A 22,856-nucleotide genomic window follows, 5' to 3' on the forward strand; every position below is an offset into this window, starting at 1 on the left:
GCGAGAGCACTCAGCGTAATATGGAGAAAGAGCCTGGATACAGGGGAGATACCAGCAGCACTTAAATCTGCAGATATAGCTCCGTTGCACAAGGGGGGGAGTAAAGCCTTGGCAAAAAATTATAGGCCAGTTGCACTAACATCACACATAATAAAAGTGTTTGAAAGAGTGATTAGGAATCAAATTTCTAGTTTTATGGAAAATAATGAGTTACACAATCCAGGACAACATGGATTTAGAGCGGGAAGATCCTGTCTGTCACAGTTACTCAACCACTATGACAAAATCACAGAAGCCCTAGAAGAAGAGCAAAATGCAGATGTTGTATACACAGACTTTGCAAAGGCGTTCAACAAATGTGACCATGGCGTGATAGCTCACAAAATGAGGTCAATGGGAATAACTGGTAAAGTAGGACGCTGGATACTCAATTTCCTGTCGAACAGAACGCAAAGAGCAACAGTCAATCAGATAAAATCGAGTCGGAGCGCAGTTAAAAGCTCTGTACCTCAAGGTACAGTCCTTGCACCACTGCTGTTCCGTATTCTCATATCAGACATAGACAAAAACACAAGTCACAGTTTCGTGTCGTCCTTTGCAGATGACACAAAAATCAACATGAAAATTATCTCTGCTGAAGACATTGAAAAACTACAAATAGATATCAACAAAGTTTTCGACTAGGCAGCAGAAAATAACATGATGTTTAACAGTGATAAATTCCAGGTACTCAGGTACGGCAAAAATGAGAACATTAAACATAATACAGAGTACAAAACACAATCGAATCTTCCCATAGTAGAAAAACAGCATGTCAAGGATTTGGGAATAATGATGTCCGACGATCTAACGTTTAGGGAGCATAACCAAGCAAATATTGCGTCAGCCAGAAAAATGATCGGATGGATTACGAGAATTTTCAAATCCAGGGATCCCATCACAATGGTTGTACTCTTCAAGTCACTTGTGTTGTCCCGTCTCGAGTACTGCTCAGTACTCACTTCCCCCTTCAGAGCAGGAGAGATTGCTGAAATAGAGGGAATACAGAGAACATATACGGCACGCATAGACGAGATAAAACACCTAAATTATTGGGATCGTCTCAAAGCTCTCCAAATGTACTCTCTAGAAAGGAGACGAGAGAGATACCAAATAATATACACATGGAAAATACTGGAGGGTCAGGTCCCAAATCTACACAGTAAAATAACAACGTACTGGAGTGAACGATAAGGAAGAAAATGCAGAATAGAACCAGTGAAGAGCAGAGGTGCCATAGGCACAATCAGAGAACACTGTATAAACATCAGAGGTTCAGTGAAGAGCAGAGGTGCCATAGGCACAATCAGAGAGCACTGTATAAACATCAGAGGTCCAGTGAAGAGCAGAGGTGCCATAGGCACAATCAGAGAACACTGTATAAACATCAGAGGTTCAGTGAAGAGCAGAGGTGCCATAGGCACAATCAGAGAACACTGTATAAACATCAGAGGTCCAGTGAAGAGCAGAGGTGCCATAGGCACAATCAGAGAACACTGTATAAACATCAGAGGTCCGCGGTTGTTCAACGTCCTCCCAGCGACTATAAGAAATATTGCCGGAACAACCGTGGACATCTTCAAGAGGAAACTAGATAGTTTCCTCCAAGGAGTGCCGGACCAACCGGGCTGTGGTGGGTATGTGGGTCTGCGGGCCGCTCCAAGCAACAGCCTGGTGGACCAAACTCTCACAAGTCAAGCCTGGCCTCGGGCCGGGCTTGGGCAGTAGAACAACTCCCAGAACCCCATCAACCAGGTATATGTGGGCCTGCGGGCCGCTCCAAGCAACAGCCTAGTGGACCAAACTCTCACAAGTCAAGCCTGGCCTCGGGCCGGGCTTGGGCAGTAGAACAACTCCCAGAACCCCATCAACCAGGTATATGTGGGCCTGCGGGCCGCTCCAAGCAACAGCCTGGTGGACCAAACTCTCACAAGTCAAGCCTGGCCTCGGGCCGGGCTTGGGCAGTAGAACAACTCCCAGAACCCCATCAACCAGGTATATGTGGGCCTGCGGGCCGCTCCAAGCAACAGCCTGGTGGACCAAACTCTCACAAGTCAAGCCTGGCCTCGGGCCGGGCTTGGGCAGTAGAACAACTCCCAGAACCCCATCAACCAGGTATATGTGGGCCTGCGGGCCGCTCCAAGCAACAGCCTGGTGGACCAAACTCTCACAAGTCAAGCCTGGCCTCGGGCCGGGCTTGGGCAGTAGAACAACTCCCAGAACCCCATCAACCAGGTATATGTGGGCCTGCGGGCCGCTCCAAGCAACAGCCTGGTGGACCAAACTCTCACAAGTCAAGCCTGGCCTCGGGCCGGGCTTGACAAACGAGTAGACTTTCTTTCACCCTGATGCCACTGTTCACCTAGCGGTAAATAGGTACCTCGGAGTTAGACAGCTGCCACGGGCTGCTTCCTAGGGGTGGAGGCCTGGTCGAGGACCGGGCCGCGAGGACGCTGAGCCAAGTCCGATTACAACTTCCTTATTTCACAGAAAGTAAAGTTAGAGCCCCATAGGTCCACACCTGCCTCAACCCACACCTGCCTCACCCCACACCTGCCTCAACCCACACCTGCCTCAACCCACACCTGCCTCAACCTACACCTGTCTCAACCCACACCTGCCTCAACCCACACCTGCCTCAACCCACACCTGTCTCAACCCACACCTGCCTCACCCCACACCTGCCTCACCCCACACCTGCCTCACCCCACACCTGCCTCAATCCACACCTGCCTCACCCCACACCTGCCTCAGCCCACACCTGCCTCAACCCACACCCGCCTCAACCCACACCCGCCTCAACCCACACCTGCCTCACCCCACACCTGCCTCACCCCACACCTGCCTCACCCCACACCTGCCTCAATCCACACCTGCCTCACCCCACACCTGCCTCACCCCACACCTGCCTCAATCCACACCTGCCTCACCCCACACCTGCCTCAGCCCACACCTGCCTCAACCCACACCTGCCTCAACCCACACCTGCCTCAACCCACACCTGCCTCAATCCACACCTGCCTCACCCCACACCTGCCTCAGCCCACACCTGCCTCAACCCACACCTGTCTCAACCCACACCTGCCTCACCCCACACCTGCCTCACCCCACACCTGCCTCACCCCACACCTGCCTCAATCCACACCTGCCTCACCCCACACCTGCCTCAATCCACACCTGCCTCACCCCACACCTGCCTCAGCCCACACCTGTCTCAACCCACACCCGCCTCAACCCACACCCGCCTCAACCCACACCTGCCTCACCCCACACCCGCCTCAACCCACACCCGCCTCAACCCACACCCGCCTCAACCCACACCCGCCTCAACCCACACCCGCCTCAACCCACACCCGCCTCAACCCACACCCGCCTCAACCCACACCCGCCTCACCCCACACCCGCCTCAACCCACACCCGCCTCACCCCACACCCGCCTCAACCCACACCCGCCTCACCCCACACCCGCCTCACCCCACACCCGTCTCACCCCACACCTGCCTCACCCCACACCTGCCTCACCCCACACCTGCCTCAACCCACACCTGCCTCACCCCACACCTGTCCACACCACACCTGCGCCTACGCCCACAGCCCTCGGGGCCCTAAACAGACCCGCATGTCATTTCTGAAGTTCAAAACAAAAGCCGTTATCTCCTCCACCAATCCGGGCGAGGCGCGTCATCAAAGGAACCAATTACAACAGCCGCTGACTCAACCGCCACACAGAAAGCCAATATTAATGGGTTTTCGCCTCTGTGTGAGGAGGATGGGCCATGTTGGGCCATGCTGGGCCATGTTGGGCCATGCTGGGCCATGTTGGGCCATGCTGGGCCATGCTGGGCCATGTTGGGCCACGCTGGGCCATGCTGGGCCATGTTGGGATATGTTGTACCATGCTGGGCCATGGTGGACCATGCTGGTCCATGCTGTACCATGCTGGGCCATGTTGGACCATGCTGGTCCATGCTGTACCATGCTGGGCCATGCTGTACCATGCTGGGCCATGCTGTACCATGCTGGGCCATGCTGTACCATGCTGGGCCATGCTGTACCATGCTGGGCCATGTTGGGCCATGCTGTACCATGCTGGGTCATGCTGGACCATGCTGGGCCATACTGGGCCATGCTGTACCATGCTGTGCCATGTTGGACCATGCTGGGCCATGCTGTACCATGCTGGGCCATACTGTACCATGCTAGGCAATGCTGTACCATGCTGGGCCATGCTGTACCATGCTGGGCCATACTGCGCCATGTTGGACCATGCTGTACCATGTTGGGCCATGCTGTACCTTGCTGGGCCATGCTGGGCCATGTTTGGCCATGCTGTATCATGCTGGGCCATGTTGTACCATGCTGGGCCATGTTTGGCTATGCTGTACCATGCTGGGCCATGTTGTACCATGCTGGGCCATGCTGGACCATGCTGGGCCATGCTGTACCATGCTGGACCATGCTGGACCATGCTGGGCCATGCTGTACCATACTGGACCATACTGGACCATGCTGTACCATACTGGACCATGGTGTACCATGCTGCGCTACGTTGTACCATGCTGGACCATGCTGTACCATGCTGGACCATGCTGGACCATGATATAAGCCGCCATGATTGAGGGAAAGATGCACTGATTCCGTAACTGTGATCGGAAGTGCTGGCTGAGTTCCGACCCAGACACTTAAGATGATCTTAACTTAAGACGTTAAGGATCTCAACGAGACAAAGTTCTTGGATAAACTCATTTCGGGAAGTGTCGCTTGAAGTGCTTACTGACCTAGTTGTGCTTGCGGGGGTTGAGCTCTGGCTCCTTGGTCCCGCCTCGTCCAGCCGGTCTGGGACTGTCTAATGACTCAGGTGACTGTTAGACTGTCATCTGACGACCCTAACGATCTGTCTAACGACTGTCAACACCTGTCACTGGGAATGTCTTAGCTTAGAGCTAGGAATGTCTTAGAGCTGGGAATGTCTTAGCTTAGAGCTGGGAATGTCTTAACTTAGAGCTGGGAACGTTTTAGCTTAGAGCTGGGAATGTCTTAGCTTAGAACTGGGAATGTCTTAGCTTAGAGCTGGGAATGTCTTAGAGCTGGGAATGTCTTAGCTTAGAGCTGGGAATGTCTTAGCTTAGAGCTGGGAATGGCTTAACTTAGAGCTGGGAATGTCTTAGCTTAGAACTGGGAACGTTTTAGCTTAGAGCTGGGAATGTCTTAGCTTAGAACTGGGAATGTCTTAGCTTAGAGCTGGGAATGTCTTAGCTTAGAGCTGGGAATGTCTTAGCTTACAGCTGTGAACGTCTTAGCTTAGAGCTGGGAATGTCTTAGAGCTGGGAATGTCTTAGCTTAGAGCTGGGAACGTCTTAGCTTAGAGCTGGGAACGTCTTAACTTAGAGCTGTGAATGTCTTAGCTTAGAGCTGGGAATGTCTTAGCTTACAGCTGGCAATGTCTTAGAGCTGGGAATGTCTTAGCTTAGAGCTGGGAACGTCTTAGCTTAGAGCTGGGAATGTCTTAGCTTAGAGCTGGGAATGTCTTAGCTTAGAGCTGGGAATGTCTTAGCTTAGAGCTGGGAATGTCTTAGCTTACAGCTGGGAACATCTTAGCTTAGAGCTGGGAATGTCTTAGCTTACAGCTGGGAATGTCTTAGAGCTGGGAATTTCTTAGCTTACAGCTGGGAATGTCTTAATTTAGAGCTGGGAATGTCTTAGCTTAGAGCTGGGAACGTCTTAGCTTAGAGCTGGGAATGTTTTAGCTTAGAGCTGGGAACGTCTTAGCTTAGAGCTGGGAATGTCTTAGAGCTGGGAATGTCTTAGCTTAGAGCTGGGAATGTCTTAGCTTACAGCTGGGAATGTCTTAGAGCTGGGAATGTCTTAGCTTAGAGCTGGGAATGGCTTAACTTAGAGCTGGGAATGTCTTAGCTTAGAGCTGGGAACGTCTTAGCTTAGAGCTGGGAATGTCTTAGCTTAGAGCTGGGAATGTCTTAGCTTAGAGCTGGGAACGTCTTAGCTTAGAGCTGGGAATGTCTTAGAGCTGGGAATGTCTTAGCTTAGAGCTGGGTACGTCTTAGAGCTGGGAATGTCTTAGCTTACAGCTGGGAACGTTTTAGCTTAGAGCTGGGAATGTCTTAGCTTAGAGCTGGGAACGTCTTAGCTTAGAGCTGGGAACGTCTTAACTTAGAGCTGGGAACGTCTTAGCTTAGAGCTGGGAATGTCTTAGCTTAGAGCTGGGAACGTCTTAGCTTAGAGCTGGGAACGTCTTAGCTTAGAGCTGGGAACGTCTTAACTTAGAGCTGGGAACGTCTTAGCTTAGAGCTGGGAATGTCTTAGAGCTGGGAATGTCTTAACTTAGAGCTGGGTACGTCTTAACTTAGAGCTGGGAATGTCTTAGCTTACAGCTGGGAACGTCTTAACTTAGAGCTGGGAATGTCTTAGCTTACAGCTGGGAATGGCTTAACTTAGAGCTGGGAACGTCTTAGCTTAGAGCTGGGAACGTCTTAACTTAGAGCTGGGAATGTCTTAACTTAGAGCTGAGAATGTCTTAGCTTAGAGCTGGGAATGTCTTAACTTAGAGCTGAGAATGTCTTAGCTTAGAGCTGGGAATGTCTTAGAGCTGGGAATGTCTTAGCTTAGAGCTGGGAACGTCTTAGAGCTGGGAACGTCTTAGAGCTGGGAACGTCTTAGAGCTGGGAACGTCTTAGAGCTGGGAACGTCTTAGAGCTGGGAACGTCTTAGAGCTGGGAACGTCTTAGAGCTGGGAACGTCTGGAGGAATAATAGAGCCAATGTCTAGAGTAACAACAATAGTGGAGAAGGAAAGGAATAGAGTATAAAGAGCTCCAAAGAGCAGTAAAGAGCGTCGTGAAGCTCTCAAATCTGGCAGCAGTTAACAGTGCCTGAAATAGGCCTAAGGGGCTGATAAACAAAGGGTAAATAATGGGGAAGGGTTGTCAATATTTAGGTCATGATGCCCAACCACTTCGGGTAGAGCGACGGTCTGGCGGCATGCAGGTCCGAGTTCAATCCCCGACTGTCTATATGGTTGTCAGGATAGTACTTATCCTGTCCCCTTCCCAGTTCCATAGACCCATTGGAAATACATATGTAATTATGGTATTAAATAAATGACAGTATTAAAACACTTGTTCTACGGGACTGTTGGTGCTGCTCTGAAGACTTACTGTCAAAATTTTAGATTCAATGCCGGACAGATCTAACCGCGGGGGTCACCGAGCTGCTTCTGCTGAATGGTCCTGTCATTTCCTGCTGTGTTCCTGGCAGGTAAACACGTCTTAACATACCCTGGGGTCACGTAGCTTCCTCTGCTGAATGGTCCTGTCATTTCCTGCTGTGTTCCTGGCAGGTAAACGCCTCTTAACATACCCTGGGGTCACGTAGCTTCCTCTGCTGAATGGTCCTGTCATTTCCTGCTGTGTTCCTGGCAGGCAAACGCCTCTTAACATACCCTGGGGTCACGTAGCTTCCTCTGCTGAATGGTCCTGTCATTTCCTGCTGTGTTCCTGGCAGGCAAACGCCTCTTAACATACCCTGGGGTCACGTAGCTTCCTCTGCTGAATGGTCCTGTCATTTCCTGCTGTGTTCCTGGCAGACAAACGCCTTCTAACATACCCTGGGGTCACGTAGCTTCCTCTGCTGAATGGTCCTGTCATTTCCTGCTGTGTTCCTGGCAGACAAACGTCTTCTAACATACCCTGGGGTCATTTAGTTTCCTCTGCTGAATGGTCCTGTCATTTCCTGCTGTGTTCCTGGCAGACAAACGCCTTCTAACATACCCTGGGGTCATTTAGCTTCCTCTGCTGAATGGTCCTGTCATTTCCTGCTGTGTTCCTGGCAGGCAAAGCACGTCTTAACACAGCCTAGGGTCATTTAGCTTCCTCTGCTGAATGGTCCTGTCATTTCCTGCTGTGTTCCTAGCAGGCAAACGCCTTCTAACATACCCTGGGGTCATTTAGCTTCCTCTGCTGAATGGTCCTGTCATTTCCTGCTGTGTTCCTGGCAGACAAACGCCTTCTAACATACCCTGGGGTCATTTAGCTTACTCTGCTGAATGGTCCTGTCATTTCCTGCTGTGTTCCTGGCAGACAAACGCCTTCTAACATACCCTGGGGTCATTTAGCTTCCTCTGCTGAATGGTCCTGTCATTTCCTGCTGTGTTCCTGGCAGGCAAACGCCTCTTAACATACCCTGGGGTCACGTAGCTTCCTCTGCTGAATGGTCCTGTCATTTCCTGCTGTGTTCCTGGCAGACAAACGCCTTCTAACATACCCTGGGGTCACGTAGCTTCCTCTGCTGAATGGTCCTGTCATTTCCTGCTGTGTTCCTGGCAGGCAAACGCCTCTTAAAGCAGCACATCACAGACAAAACAAGAGTAAAAGAGAGGACTCACCAGCAACTGTGGAGGCTCTTGTGTTCCCCACACGAGGCAGATGTTGTAGAGCCAGGAGCAGGAGAGGCCTCTAGGAGCTGACCACAACTACATTATCATACTTGAACACATAGTGGAGGCCAAGGAGGTGGTTGGGCAAGTGGAGGACCAGGTGGACCAGACCAGGTGGACCAGACCAAGTGGACCAGACCAAGTGGACCAGACCAGGTGGACCAGACCAGGTGGACCAGACCAGGTGGACCAGACCAGGTGGACCAGACCAGGTGGACCAGACCAGGTGGACCAGACCAGATGAACCAGACCAGGTGGACCAGATCAGGTGGACCAGACCAGATGAACCAGACCAGGTGGACCAGACCAGGTGGACCAGACCAGATGAACCAGACCAGGTGGACCAGACCAGGTGGACCAGACCAGATGAACCAGACCAGGTGGACCAGACCAGGTGGACCAGACCAGATGAACCAGACCAGGTGGACCAGACCAGATGAACCAGACCAGATGGACCAGACCAGATGGACCAGACCAGATGAACCAGACCAGGTGGACCAGACCAGATGAACCAGACCAGGTGGACCAGACCAGGTGGACCAGACCAGGTGGACCAGACCAGATGAACCAGACCAGGTGGACCAGATCAGGTGGACCAGACCAGGTGGACCAGACCAGGTGGACCAGACCAGGTGAACCAGACCAGGTGGACCAGACCAGATGAACCAGACCAGGTTGACCAGACCAGATGGACCAGACCAGATGAACCAGACCAGGTGGACCAGACCAGATGAACCAGACCAGGTGGACCAGACCAGATGGACCAGACCAGGTGGACCAGACCAGATGAACCAGACCAGGTGGACCAGACCAGATGGACCAGACCAGATGAACCAGACCAGGTGGACCAGACCAGATGAACCAGACCAGGTGGACCAGACCAGATGGACCAGACCAGATGGACCAGACCAGGTGGACCAGACCAGATGAACCAGACCAGGTGCACCAGACCAGGTGCACCAGACCAGGTGCACCAGACCAGGTGGACCAGACCATGTGGACCAGACCATGTGGACCAGACCAGGTGGGCCAGACCAGGTGGACCAGACCAGATGAACCAGACCAGGTGGAGCAGACCAGACCAGATGGACCAGACCAGGTGGACCAGAGCAGATGAACCAGACCAGATGAACCAGACCAGATGAACCAGACCAGGTGGACCAGACCAGATGAACCAGACCAGATGAACCAGACCAGATGAACCAGACCAGGTGGACCAGACCAGATGAACCAGACCAGGTGGACCAGACCAGATGAACCAGACCACGTGGACCAGACCAGGTGGACCAGACCAGATGAACCAGACCAGGTGGACCAGACCAGATGGACCAGACCAGATGAACCAGACCAGGTGGACCAGACCAGATGAACCAGACCAGGTGGACCAGACCAGATGAACCAGACCACGTGGACCAGACCAGGTGGACCAGACCAGATGAACCAGACCAGGTGGACCAGACCAGGTGGTGGTGGACCAGACCAGGTGGACCAGACCAGGTGGACCAGACTAAATGAACCAGACCACGTGGACCAGACCAGGTGGACCAGACCAGGTGGACCAGACCAGATGAACCAGACCAGATGAACCAGACCAGGTGGACCAGACCAGATGAACCAGACCACGTGGACCAGACCAGGTGGACCAGACCAGGTGGTGGGCCAGACCAGGTAGACCAGACCAGATGGACCAGACCAGGTGGACCAGACCAGGTGGACCAGACCAGGTGGACCAGACCAGGTGGTGGACCAGACCAGGTGGTGGACCAGACCAGGTGGACCAGACCAGGTGGTGGACCAGACCAGGTGGACCAGACCAGATGAACCAGACCAGGTGGACCAGACCAGATGAACCAGACCAGATGAACCAACCAGATGAACCAGACCAGATGGACCAGACCAGGTGGACCAGACCAGGTGGACCAGACCAGATGAACCAGACCAGGTGGACCAGACCAGATGAACCAGACCAGATGAACCAGACCACGTGGACCAGACCAGGTGGACCAGACCAGATGGACCAGACCACGTGGACCAGACCAGGTGGACCAGACCAGATGGACCAGACCACGTGGACCAGACCAGATGGACCAGACCACGTGGACCAGACCAGATGAACCAGACCAGATGAACCAGACCAGATGAACCAGACCAGGTGGACCAGACCAGATGGACCAGACCAGATGGACCAGACCACGTGGACCAGACCACGTGGACCAGACCAGGTGGACCAGACCAGATGGACCAGACCAGATGAACCAGACCAGGTGGACCAGACCAGACCAGGTGGACCAGACCAGATGAACCAGACCAGGTGGACCAGACCAGATGAACCAGACCAGATGAACCAACCAGATGAACCAGACCAGATGGACCAGACCAGGTGGACCAGACCAGGTGGACCAGACCAGATGAACCAGACCAGATGAACCAGACCACGTGGACCAGACCAGGTGGACCAGACCAGATGGACCAGACCACGTGGACCAGACCAGGTGGACCAGACCAGATGGACCAGACCACGTGGACCAGACCAGGTGGACCAGACCAGATGGACCAGACCACGTGGACCAGACCAGATGAACCAGACCAGATGAACCAGACCAGATGAACCAGACCAGGTGGACCAGACCAGATGGACCAGACCAGATGGACCAGACCACGTGGACCAGACCAGGTGGACCAGACCAGGTGGACCAGACCAGATGGACCAGACCAGATGGACCAGACCAGATGAACCAGACCAGGTGGACCAGACCAGATGAACCAGACCAGGTGGACCAGACCAGATGAACCAGACCAGGTGGACCAGACCAGATAAACCAGACCAGATGAACCAGACCAGATGGACCAGACCAGATAAACCAGACCAGATGAACCAGACCAGATGGACCAGACCAGGTGGACCAGACCAGGTGGACCAGACCAGATAAACCAGACCAGATGAACCAGACCAGATGGACCAGACCAGATGGACCAGCCCAGATGAACCAGACCAGGTGGACCAAGACAGAAAACACTGGACTTGGCAAGAAAGTCCCAGAATGTCAGAAAACAGTCATAGTGAGAAAGATGGTTTCGCACCGCAGGAATGAGACAAGTGGGGTCCCACAAGGCTCAGTCTTGGGCCCGCTACTATTACCAAGACCCACACGGGGTGAGGTCCTGCACATCAATGGTTACACACGACGACGCCAAGCAGAAGAAAAATGTAAAAACAGAAGATGATTGTAGTGAGTTATAGAAGGACCTTGACATGCTCCGGCACTCGACAAATGGTTGCGAGACTTTAATCCCAACAAATGCAAGGTAATGAACATAGGGAAGGGAAGATGAACATAATTGAAAGTGAACAAAAAGTGAACATTATTCCGTCACCAGAAGCAGTCAACACTCACGAGACGCTGACAAACATCACATCATTGTTGGGAACCCTAAATCATCACTCTTCAAGCTACACAACCTTCGTCAGACCAGTAAGGCATTGTGCAGCACCAGCATGTTAAGCTCACCGTATGAAACAAGACAAAAATAGAACAAATACAGATATTTGCCACCAACCTGGTGCTAGAGCTGAGAGGGTTAAGCTCTAAGGACTGGCTAATGGAACTAGATGTCACAAACCTATAGATAGAAGACCCAGAGGGAATATGATCACAACATACAAGATACTGAGGCTGATAGTCACAGTGGACAATGCCAGTCTCTCTAAACAGTGAACAATTAGGACGAGAGGACATTAGTGGAAGCTAGAAACAAATGTGGCAAGTGTAATGTAATATTTGTACCATATACGGGTTGTCGACACACAGAGCCACGTACGTCAGCCCGTGGTGGTGACGGCAGCGACACCCACATTATCAACATTCTGGTACATAAGGTTATTTAGGATTTTATAATGACAAGAGTGTAGATAATGAACCGATATTAACTGGACCCTTTTATCCAGGACCTCAGAGTACTGACTGGATGTGACCATCAGAGTACTGACTGGATGTGACCATCAGAGTACTGACTGGATGTGACCATCAGAGTACTGACTGGATGTGACCATCAGAGTACTGACTGGATGTGACTGACCATCAGAGTACTGACTGGATGTGACCATCAGAGTACTGACTGGATGTGACTGACCATCAGAGTACTGACTGGATGTGACCATCAGAGTACTGACTGGATGTGACCATCAGAGTACTGACTGGATGTGACTGACCATCAGAGTACTGACTGGATGTGACTGACCATCAGAGTACTGACTGGATGTGACTGACCATCAGAGTACTGACTGGATGTGACTGACCATCAGAGTACTGACTGGATGTGACTGACCATCAGAGTACTGACTGGATGTGACTATCAGAGTACTGACTAGATGTGACCATCAGAGTACTGACTGGATGTGACCATCAGAGTACTGACTGGATGTGACTGACCATCAGAGTACTGACTGGTTGTGACTGACCATCAGAGTACTGACTGGATATGACCATCAGAGTACTGACTGGATGTGACCATCAGAGTACTGACTGGATGTGACCATCAGAGTACTGACTGGTTGTGACCATCAGAGTACTGACTGGTTGTGACCATCAGAGTACTGACTGGTTGTGACCATCAGAGTACTGACTGGTTGTGACCATCAGAGTACTGACTGGTTGTGACCATCAGAGTACTGACTGGTTGTGACCATCAGAGTACTGACTGGTTGTGACCATCAGAGTACTGACTGGTTGTGACCATCAGAGTACTGACTGGTTGTGACCATCAGAGTACTGACTGGATGTGAGTGACCATCAGAGTACTGACTGGATGTGAGTGACCATCAGAGTACTGACTGGATGTGACCATCAGAGTACTGACTGGATGTGACCATCAGAGTACTGACTGGATGTGACCATCAGAGTACTGACTGGATGTGAGTGACCATCAGAGTACTGACTGGATGTGACCATCAGAGTACTGACTGGATGTGACCATCAGAGTACTGACTGGATGTGACCATCAGAGTACTGACTGGATGTGACCATCAGAGTACTGACTGGTTGTGACCATCAGAGTACTGACTGGTTGTGACCATCAGAGTACTGACTGGATGTGACCATCAGAGTACTGACTGGTTGTGACCATCAGAGTACTGACTGGATGTGACCATCAGAGTACTGACTGGATGTGAGTGACCATCAGAGTACTGACTGGATGTGACCATCAGAGTACTGACTGGATGTGACCATCAGAGTACTGACTGGATGTGACCATCAGAGTACTGACTGGATGTGACCATCAGAGTACTGACTGGTTGTGACTGACCATCAGAGTACTGACTGGATGTGATCATCAGAGTACTGACTGGATGTGACCATCAGAGTACTGACTGGATGTGACCATCAGAGTACTGACTGGATGTGACCATCAGAGTACTGACTGGATGTGAGTGACCATCAGAGTACTGACTGGATGTGACCATCAGAGTACTGACTGGATGTGACCATCAGAGTACTGACTGGATGTGACCATCAGAGTACTGACTGGATGTGACCATCAGAGTACTGACTGGATGTGAGTGACCATCAGAGTACTGACTGGATGTGACCATCAGAGTACTGACTGGATGTGACCATCAGAGTACTGACTGGATGTGACCATCAGAGTACTGACTGGATGTGAGTGACCATCAGAGTACTGACTGGATGTGACCATCAGAGTACTGACTGGATGTGACCATCAGAGTACTGACTGGTTGTGACTGACCATCAGAGTACTGACTGGATGTGACCATCAGAGTACTGACTAGATGTGAGTGACCATCAGAGTACTGACTGGATGTGACCATCAGAGTACTGACTGTATGTGACCATCAGAGTACTGACTTTATGTGACCATCAGAGTACTGACTGGATGTGAGTGACCATCAGAGTACTGACTGGATGTGACCATCAGAGTACTGACTGGATGTGACCATCAGAGTACTGACTGGATGTGAGTGACCATCAGAGTACTGACTGGATGTGAGTGACCATCAGAGTACTGACTGGATGTGAGTGACCATCAGAGTACTGACTGGATGTGAGTGACCATCAGAGTACTGACTGGATGTGAGTGACCATCAGAGTACTGACTGGATGTGAGTGACCATCAGAGTACTGACTGGATGTGAGTGACCATCAGAGTACTGACTGGATGTGAGTGACCATCAGAGTACTGACTGGATGTGAGTGACCATCAGAGTACTGACTGGATGTGAGTGACCATCAGAGTACTGACTGGATGTGAGTGACCATCAGAGTACTGACTGGATGTGAGTGACCATCAGAGTACTGACTGGATGTGAGTGACCATCAGAGTACTGACTGGATGTGAGTGACCATCAGAGTACTGACTGGTTGTGACTGACCATCAGAGTACTGACTGGATGTGATCATCAGAGTACTGACTGGATGTGACTGACCATCAGAGTACTGACTGGATGTGACCATCAGAGTACTGACTGGTTGTGACTGACCATCAGAGTACTGACTGGATGTGACCATCAGAGTACTGACTGGATGTGACTGACCATCAGAGTACTGACTGGATGTGACTGACCATCAGAGTACTGACTGGATGTGACTGACCATCAGAGTACTGACTGGATGTGATCATCAGAGTACTGACTGGTTGTGACTGACCATCAGAGTACTGACTGGATGTGACCATCAGAGTACTGACTGGTTGTGACTGACCATCAGAGTACTGACTGGATGTGACCATCAGAGTACTGACTGGATGTGACTATCAGAGTACTGACTGGATGTGACTATCGGAGTACTGACTAGATGTGACCATCAGAGTACTGACTGGATGTGACTGACCATCAGAGTACTGACTGGATGTGACTGACCATCAGAGTACTGACTGGATGTGACCATCAGAGTACTGACTGTATGTGACTATCAGAGTACTGACTGGATGTGACCATCAGAGTACTAACTGGATGTGACTGACCATCAGAGTACTGACTGGATGTGACCATCAGAGTACTGACTGGATGTGACTGACCATCAGAGTACTGACTGGTTGTGACCATCAGAGTACTGACTGGATGTGACCATCAGAGTACTGACTGGATGTGACCATCAGAGTACTGACTGGATGTGAGTGACCATCAGAGTACTGACTGGATGTGAGTGACCATCAGAGTACTGACTGGATGTGAGTGACCATCAGAGTACTGACTGGATGTGAGTGACCATCAGAGTACTGACTGGATGTGAGTGACCATCAGAGTACTGACTGGATGTGAGTGACCATCAGAGTACTGACTGGATGTGAGTGACCATCAGAGTACTGACTGGATGTGAGTGACCATCAGAGTACTGACTGGATGTGAGTGACCATCAGAGTTCTGACTGGATGTGAGTGACCATCAGAGTACTGACTGGATGTGAGTGACCATCAGAGTACTGACTGGATGTGAGTGACCATCAGAGTACTGACTGGATGTGACTGACCATCAGAGTACTGACTGGTTGTGACTGACCATCAGAGTACTGACTGGTTGTGACTGACCATCAGAGTACTGACTGGTTGTGACTGACCATCAGAGTACTGACTGGTTGTGACTGACCATCAGAGTACTGACTGGTTGTGACTGACCATCAGAGTACTGACTGGATGTGAGTGACCATCAGAGTACTGACTGGATGTGAGTGACCATCAGAGTACTGACTGGATGTGAGTGACCATCAGAGTACTGACTGGATGTGAGTAACCATCAGAGTACTGACTGGATGTGACCATCAGAGTACTGACTGGTTGTGACTGACCATCAGAGTACTGACTGGTTGTGACTGACCATCAGAGTACTGACTGGTTGTGACTGACCATCAGAGTACTGACTGGTTGTGACTGACCATCAGAGTACTGACTGGATGTGAGTGACCATCAGAGTACTGACTGGATGTGAGTGACCATCAGAGTACTGACTGGATGTGAGTGACCATCAGAGTACTGACTGGATGTGACCATCAGAGTACTGACTGGATGTGACCATCAGAGTACTGACTGGATGTGACCATCAGAGTACTGACTGGATGTGACCATCAGAGTACTGACTGGATGTGACCATCAGAGTACTGACTGGATGTGACCATCAGAGTACTGACTGTATGTGACTGACCATCAGAGTACTGACTGGATGAGACCATCAGAGCACTGACTGGATGTGACCATCAGAGTACTGACTGGGTGTGACCATCAGAGTACTGACTGTATGTGACTGACCATCAGAGTACTGACTGGATGAGACCATCAGAGCACTGACTGGATGTGACCATCAGAGTACTGACTGGATGTGACCATCAGAGTACTGACTGGATGTGACCATCAGAGTACTGACTGGATGTGACCATCAGAGTACTGACTGTATGTGACTGACCATCAGAGTACTGACTGGATGAGACCATCAGAGCACTGACTGGATGTGACCATCAGAGTACTGACTGTATGTGACTGACCATCAGAGTACTGACTGGATGAGACCATCAGAGCACTGACTGGATGTGACCTTCAGAGTACTGACTGGATGTGACCATCAGAGTACTAACTGGATGTGACCATCAGAGTACTGACTGGGTGTGACCATCAGAGTACTGACTGGGTGTGACCATCAGAGTACTGACTAGATGTGACCATCAGAGTACTGACTGGATGTGACCATCAGAGTACTGACTAGATGTGACCATCAGAGTACTGACTGGATGTGACTATCAGAGTACTGACTGGATGTGACCATCAGAGTACTGACTGGATGTGACTGACCATCAGAGTACTGACTGGATGTGACCATCAGAGCACTGACTGGATGCCTACATATACACATCATTTACTAGAGAACCATCTACATAAAAGGTACACATAAGTGATGCAACACACACTGTACATATGGACCAGCCGGAGTGCAGTTAATAACTTGATAAGGTCATTTTGGTCGGTAATTGCCTCCTGGGAAGCTAATTAGCAGCAGAAATCTAATTAATTAGTATGATAAAACTTATTACCATGATCTGATTGGTTTAAATGGGCTGCTAATACACGATTACCCGTGATCTGACTGGCTTAACTGGCTTACTGATACACGACTTATTCTGGCAGCGTGGCTTGGCTCCGCCCAATAAGTCTGGCAGCGTGGCTTGGCTCCGCCCAGTAAGTCTGGCAGCGTGGCTTGGCTCCGCCCAGTAAGTCTGGCAGCGTGGCTTGGCTCCGCCCAATAAGTCTGGCAGCGTGGCTTGGCTCCGCCCAGTAAGTCTGGCAGCGTGGCTTGGCCCCGCCCAGTAAGTCTGGCAACGTGCCTTGACCCCGCCCAGTAAGTCTGGCAGCGTGGCTTGGCTCCGCCCAGTAAGTCTGGCAGCGTGGCTTGGCTCTGCCCAGTAAGTCTGGCAGCGTGGCTTGGCTCCGCCCAGTAAGTCTGGCAGCGTGGCTTGGCCCCGCACAGTAAGTCTGGCAGCGTGGCTTGGCTCCGCACAGTAAGTCTGGCAGCGTGGCTTGGCTCCGCCCAGTATGTCTGGCAGCGTGGCTTGGCTCCGCCCAGTAAGTCTGGCAGCGTGGCTTGGCTCCGCCCAGTAAGTCTGGCAGCGTGGCTTGGCTCCGCCCAGTAAGTCTGGCAGCGTGGCTTGGCTCCGCCCAGTAAGTCTGGCAGCGTGGCTTGGCTCCGCCCAGTAAGTCTGGCAGCGTGGCTTGGCCCCGCCCAGTAAGTCTGGCAGCGTGGCTTGGCTCCGCCCAATAAGTCTGGCAGCGTGGCTTGGCTCCGCCCAGTAAGTCTGGCAGCGTGGCTTGGCCCCGCCCAGTAAGTCTGGCAACGTGCCTTGGCCCCGCCCAGTAAGTCTGGCAGCGTGGCTTGGCTCCGCCCAGTAAGTCTGGCAGCGTGGCTTGGCCCCGCACAGTAAGTCTGGCAGCGTGGCTTGGCCCCGCACAGTAAGTCTGGCAGCGTGGCTTGGCTCCGCACAGTAAGTCTGGCAGCGTGGCTTGGCTCCGCCCAGTAAGTCTGGCAGCGTGGCTTGGCTCCGCCCAGTAAGTCTGGCAGCGTGGCTTGGCTCCGCCCAGTAAGTCTGGCAGCGTGGCTTGGCTCCGCCCAGTAAGTCTGGCAGCGTGGCTTGGCCCCGCCCAGTAAGTCTGGCAGCGTGGCTTGGCTCCGCCCAGTAAGTCTGGCAGCGTGGCTTGGCTCCGCCCAGTAAGTCTGGCAGCGTGGCTTGGCTCTGCCCAGTAAGTCTGGCAGCGTGGCTTGGCTCCGCCCAGTAAGTCTGGCAGCGTGGCTTGGCCCCGCACAGTAAGTCTGGCAGCGTGGCTTGGCTCCGCCCAGTAAGTCTGGCAGCGTGGCTTGGCCCCGCCCAGTAAGTCTGGCAGCGTGGCTTGGCTCCGCCCAGTAAGTCTGGCAGCGTGGCTTGGCCCCGCCCAGTAAGTCTGGCAGCGTGGCTTGGCTCCGCCCAGTAAGTCTGGCAGCGTGGCTTGGCTCCGCCCAGTAAGTCTGGCAGCGTGGCTTGGCTCCGCCCAGTAAGTCTGGCAGCGTGGCTTGGCTCCGCCCAGTAAGTCTGGCAGCGTGGCTTGGCTCCGCCCAGTAAGTCTGGCAGCGTGGCTTGGCTCCGCCCCTTACTGCATGTTGCCACCTGTACGTCACAGTTTAATAATGCATTACGCAAGCCTTTAATTTGGCCTTAATTACAAGGCGACATAAGCGAGGTATACACATGTCACACGGGTGAGAGTGTATAAATATTCATATGAATGATTCATTCCCTATCACCCTCGCTGGCCGTTATGTATATTTAGCGATGTATTATATTATATTATATTATATTATATTATATTAGGGTTGAAGTCCAGTACTGCGGAAGTGCGTGACGTCTCCCTCATCACATCAGTATCTACACTGACTTTATCTACTGATATCATCTACATCCGTTGATGTAGAAAGATATCAGTATCAGGGTGGGGTTGGGCGGGGCGGGGCGGGGTGGGGTGGGGAGGGGCGGGGTGGGGTGGGGAGGGGCGGGGCGGGGAGGGGCGGGGCGGGGTCGGGGGCGGGGCGGGGTCGGGGGCGGGGCGGGGTCGGGGCGGGGTCGGGGCGGGGTCGGGGCCGCCCCCCTCTCCTCATTACTGTATGTTCTTACTCGATCTGTCTCTGTAATGATAATTACCACCATTAATGGTGGTGGTTGTGGTGGTTGTGGTGAAGGTTGCCCAACCACTTAGACGATCGGGGATTGAACGCGGACCTGCATGACAGAGGCAACAGAGAGGTTCACAATGAATACCATTAAAACAACAGGACATGGGTAGCCTGAGTCATAGAGACGTTAAGACGTAAACATTTAGCGTAAGAGCAATGGGTCGTTGGAATGACCTAAAGGAGCAGGTTGTTGGGGCTAACTCCTGTTATCATTTTGAAACTTGATATGATAACGAAATAGGACAAGAGTCATTGCTGTAAACAACCGATAGCTACGAAGGCGGGGTCCAAGAGCTTATGATCGACCCAGCAGGCACAACTGAGTACTAAAAAGTGCGTACATGGCCACATAAAGCCCTGACACACAAGGGCCACATAAAGCCCTGACACACAAGGGCCACATAAAGCCCTGACACACAAGGGCCACATAAAGCCCTGACACACAAGGGGCCACATAAAGCCCTGACACACAAGGGGCCACATAAAGCCCTGACACACAAGGGGCCACATAAAGCCCTGACACACAAGGGGCCACATAAAGCCCTGACACACAAGGGGCCACATAAAGCCCTGACACACAAGGGGCCACATAAAGCCCTGACACACAAGGGGCCACATAAAGCCCTGACACACAAGGGCCACATAAAGCCCTGACACACAAGGGGCCACATAAAGCCCTGACACACAAGGGGCCACATAAAGCCCTGACACACAAGGGGCCACATAAAGCCCTGACACACAAGGGGCCACATAAAGCCCTGACACACAAGGGGCCACATAAAGCCCTGACACACAAGGGGCCACATAAAGCCCTGACACACAAGGGCCACATAAAGCCCTGACACACAAGGGGCCACATAAAGCCCTGACACACAAGGGGCCACATAAAGCCCTGACACACAAGGGCCACATAAAGCCCTGACACACAAGGGCCACATAAAGCCCTGACACACAAGGGGCCACATAAAGCCCTGACACACAAGGGGCCACATAAAGCCCTGACACACAAGGGCCACATAAAGCCCTGACACACAAGGGCCACATAAAGCCCTGATACACAAGGGGCCACATAAAGCCCTGACACACAAGGGCCACATAAAGCCCTGACACACAAGGGGCCATATAAAGCCCTGACACACAAGGGGCCACATAAAGCCCTGACACACAAGGGGCCATATAAAGCCCTGACACACAAGGGGCCACATAAAGCCCTGACACACAAGGACCACATAAAGCCCTGACACACAAGGGCCACATAAAGCCCTGATACACAAGGGCCACATAAAGCCCTGACACACAAGGGCCACATAAAGCCCTGACACACAAGGGGCCACATAAAGCCCTGACACACAAGGGGCCACATAAAGCCCTGACACACAAGGGCCACATAAAGCCGTGATACACAAGGGGCCACATAAAGCCCTGACACACAAGGGCCACATAAAGCCCTGACACACAAGGGGCCATATAAAGCCCTGGGCCATATAAAGCCCTGACACACAAGGGGCCACATAAAGCCCTGACACACAAGGGCCACATAAAGCCCTGACACACAAGGGGCCACATAAAGCCCTGACACACAAGGGCCACATAAAGCCCTGACACACAAGGGCCACATAAAGCCCTGATACACAAGGGCCACATAAAGCCCTGACACACAAGGGCCACATAAAGCCCTGACACACAAGGGGCCACATAAAGCCCTGATACACAAGGGGCCACATAAAGCCCTGACACACAAGGGCCACATAAAGCCCTGACACACAAGGGCCACATAAAGCCCCGACACACAAGGGCCACATAAAGCCCTGATACACAAGGGGCCACATAAAGCCCTGACACACAAGGGCCACATAAAGCCCTGACACACAAGGGGCCACATAAAGCCCTGACACACAAGGGGCCACATAAAGCCCTGACACACAAGGGCCACATAAAGCCCCGACACACAAGGGCCACATAAAGCCCTGACACACAAGGGGCCACATAAAGCCCTGACACACAAGGGCCACATAAAGCCCTGATACACAAGGGGCCACATAAAGCCCTGATACACAAGGGGCCACATAAAGCCCTGACACACAAGGGGCCACATAAAGCCCTGACACACAAGGGCCACATAAAGCCCTGATACACAAGGGGCCACATAAAGCCCTGACACACAAGGGCCACATAAAGCCCTGACACACAAGGGCCACATAAAGCCCTGATACACAAGGGGCCACATAAAGCCCTGATACACAAGGGGCCACATAAAGCCCTGACACACAAGGGGCCACATAAAGCCCTGACACACAAGGGCCACATAAAGCCCTGATACACAAGGGGCCACATAAAGCCCTGACACACAAGGGCCACATAAAGCCCTGATACACAAGGGGCCACATAAAGCCCTGACACACAAGGGGCCACATAAAGCCCTGATACACAAGGGGCCACATAAAGCCGTGATACACAAGGGGCCACATAAAGCCCTGATACACAAGGGCCACATAAAGCCGTGATACACAAGGGGCCACATAAAGCCCTGACACACAAGGGCCACATAAAGCCCTGATACACAAGGGGCCACATAAAGCCCTGACACACAAGGGGCCACATAAATCCCTGATACACAAGGGGCCACATAAAGCCCCGACACACAAGGGTCACATAAAGTCCCGACACGCAAGGGCCACATAAAGCCCTGACACACAAGGGGCCACATAAATCCCTGATACACAAGGGGCCACATAAAGCCCCAACACACAAGGGCCACAAAGTCCCGACACGCAAGGGCAACATAAAGTCCCGACACGCAAGGGCCACATAAAGCCGCAACACACAAGGGCCACATAAAGCCCTGACACACAAGGGCCACATAAAGTCCCGACACGCAAGGGCAACATAAAGCCGCAACATACAAGGGCCACATACCGCGCGTGGCGGTGCTAAAGTAAAGGCATAAAGGTTTACGGTCCCCGTAATGTATACTGCGTACACCTGGTCTTACTCTCCCAGCTGGGCCAGCGGGGAGGGGCAGGAGTCAGGGAGAGAGAGAAGGGGTAGTGAGAGAGGAGAGAGAAGGGAAGGGAGTGAGGGGGAGAGAGAGAGAAGGGGAAGTGAGAGATGAGAGAGAAGGGAAGTGAGTGAGGGAGAGAGAGAGGAGTTCGAGTGCGATGAATTAGGGTTG

At 52.2% G+C, this 22,856-nt stretch overlaps 1 protein-coding gene across 1 annotated transcript; it reads right to left on the reverse strand.

The window, feature by feature from the left end:
- Positions 1–3,778: 3,778 nt before the first annotated feature.
- Positions 3,779–4,447, reverse strand: LOC138350578 (glutamine-rich protein 2-like). Its single transcript, XM_069301596.1, has one exon. The coding sequence runs from the start codon at positions 4,445–4,447 to the stop codon at positions 3,779–3,781; it is 669 nt and encodes a 222-aa protein (XP_069157697.1).
- Between the last annotated feature and the right edge of the window lie 18,409 nt (positions 4,448–22,856).

This window comes from Procambarus clarkii, chromosome 46 (assembly GCF_040958095.1).
Source record: "Procambarus clarkii isolate CNS0578487 chromosome 46, FALCON_Pclarkii_2.0, whole genome shotgun sequence".
NCBI classification, from domain to species: Eukaryota; Metazoa; Arthropoda; class Malacostraca; order Decapoda; family Cambaridae; genus Procambarus; species Procambarus clarkii.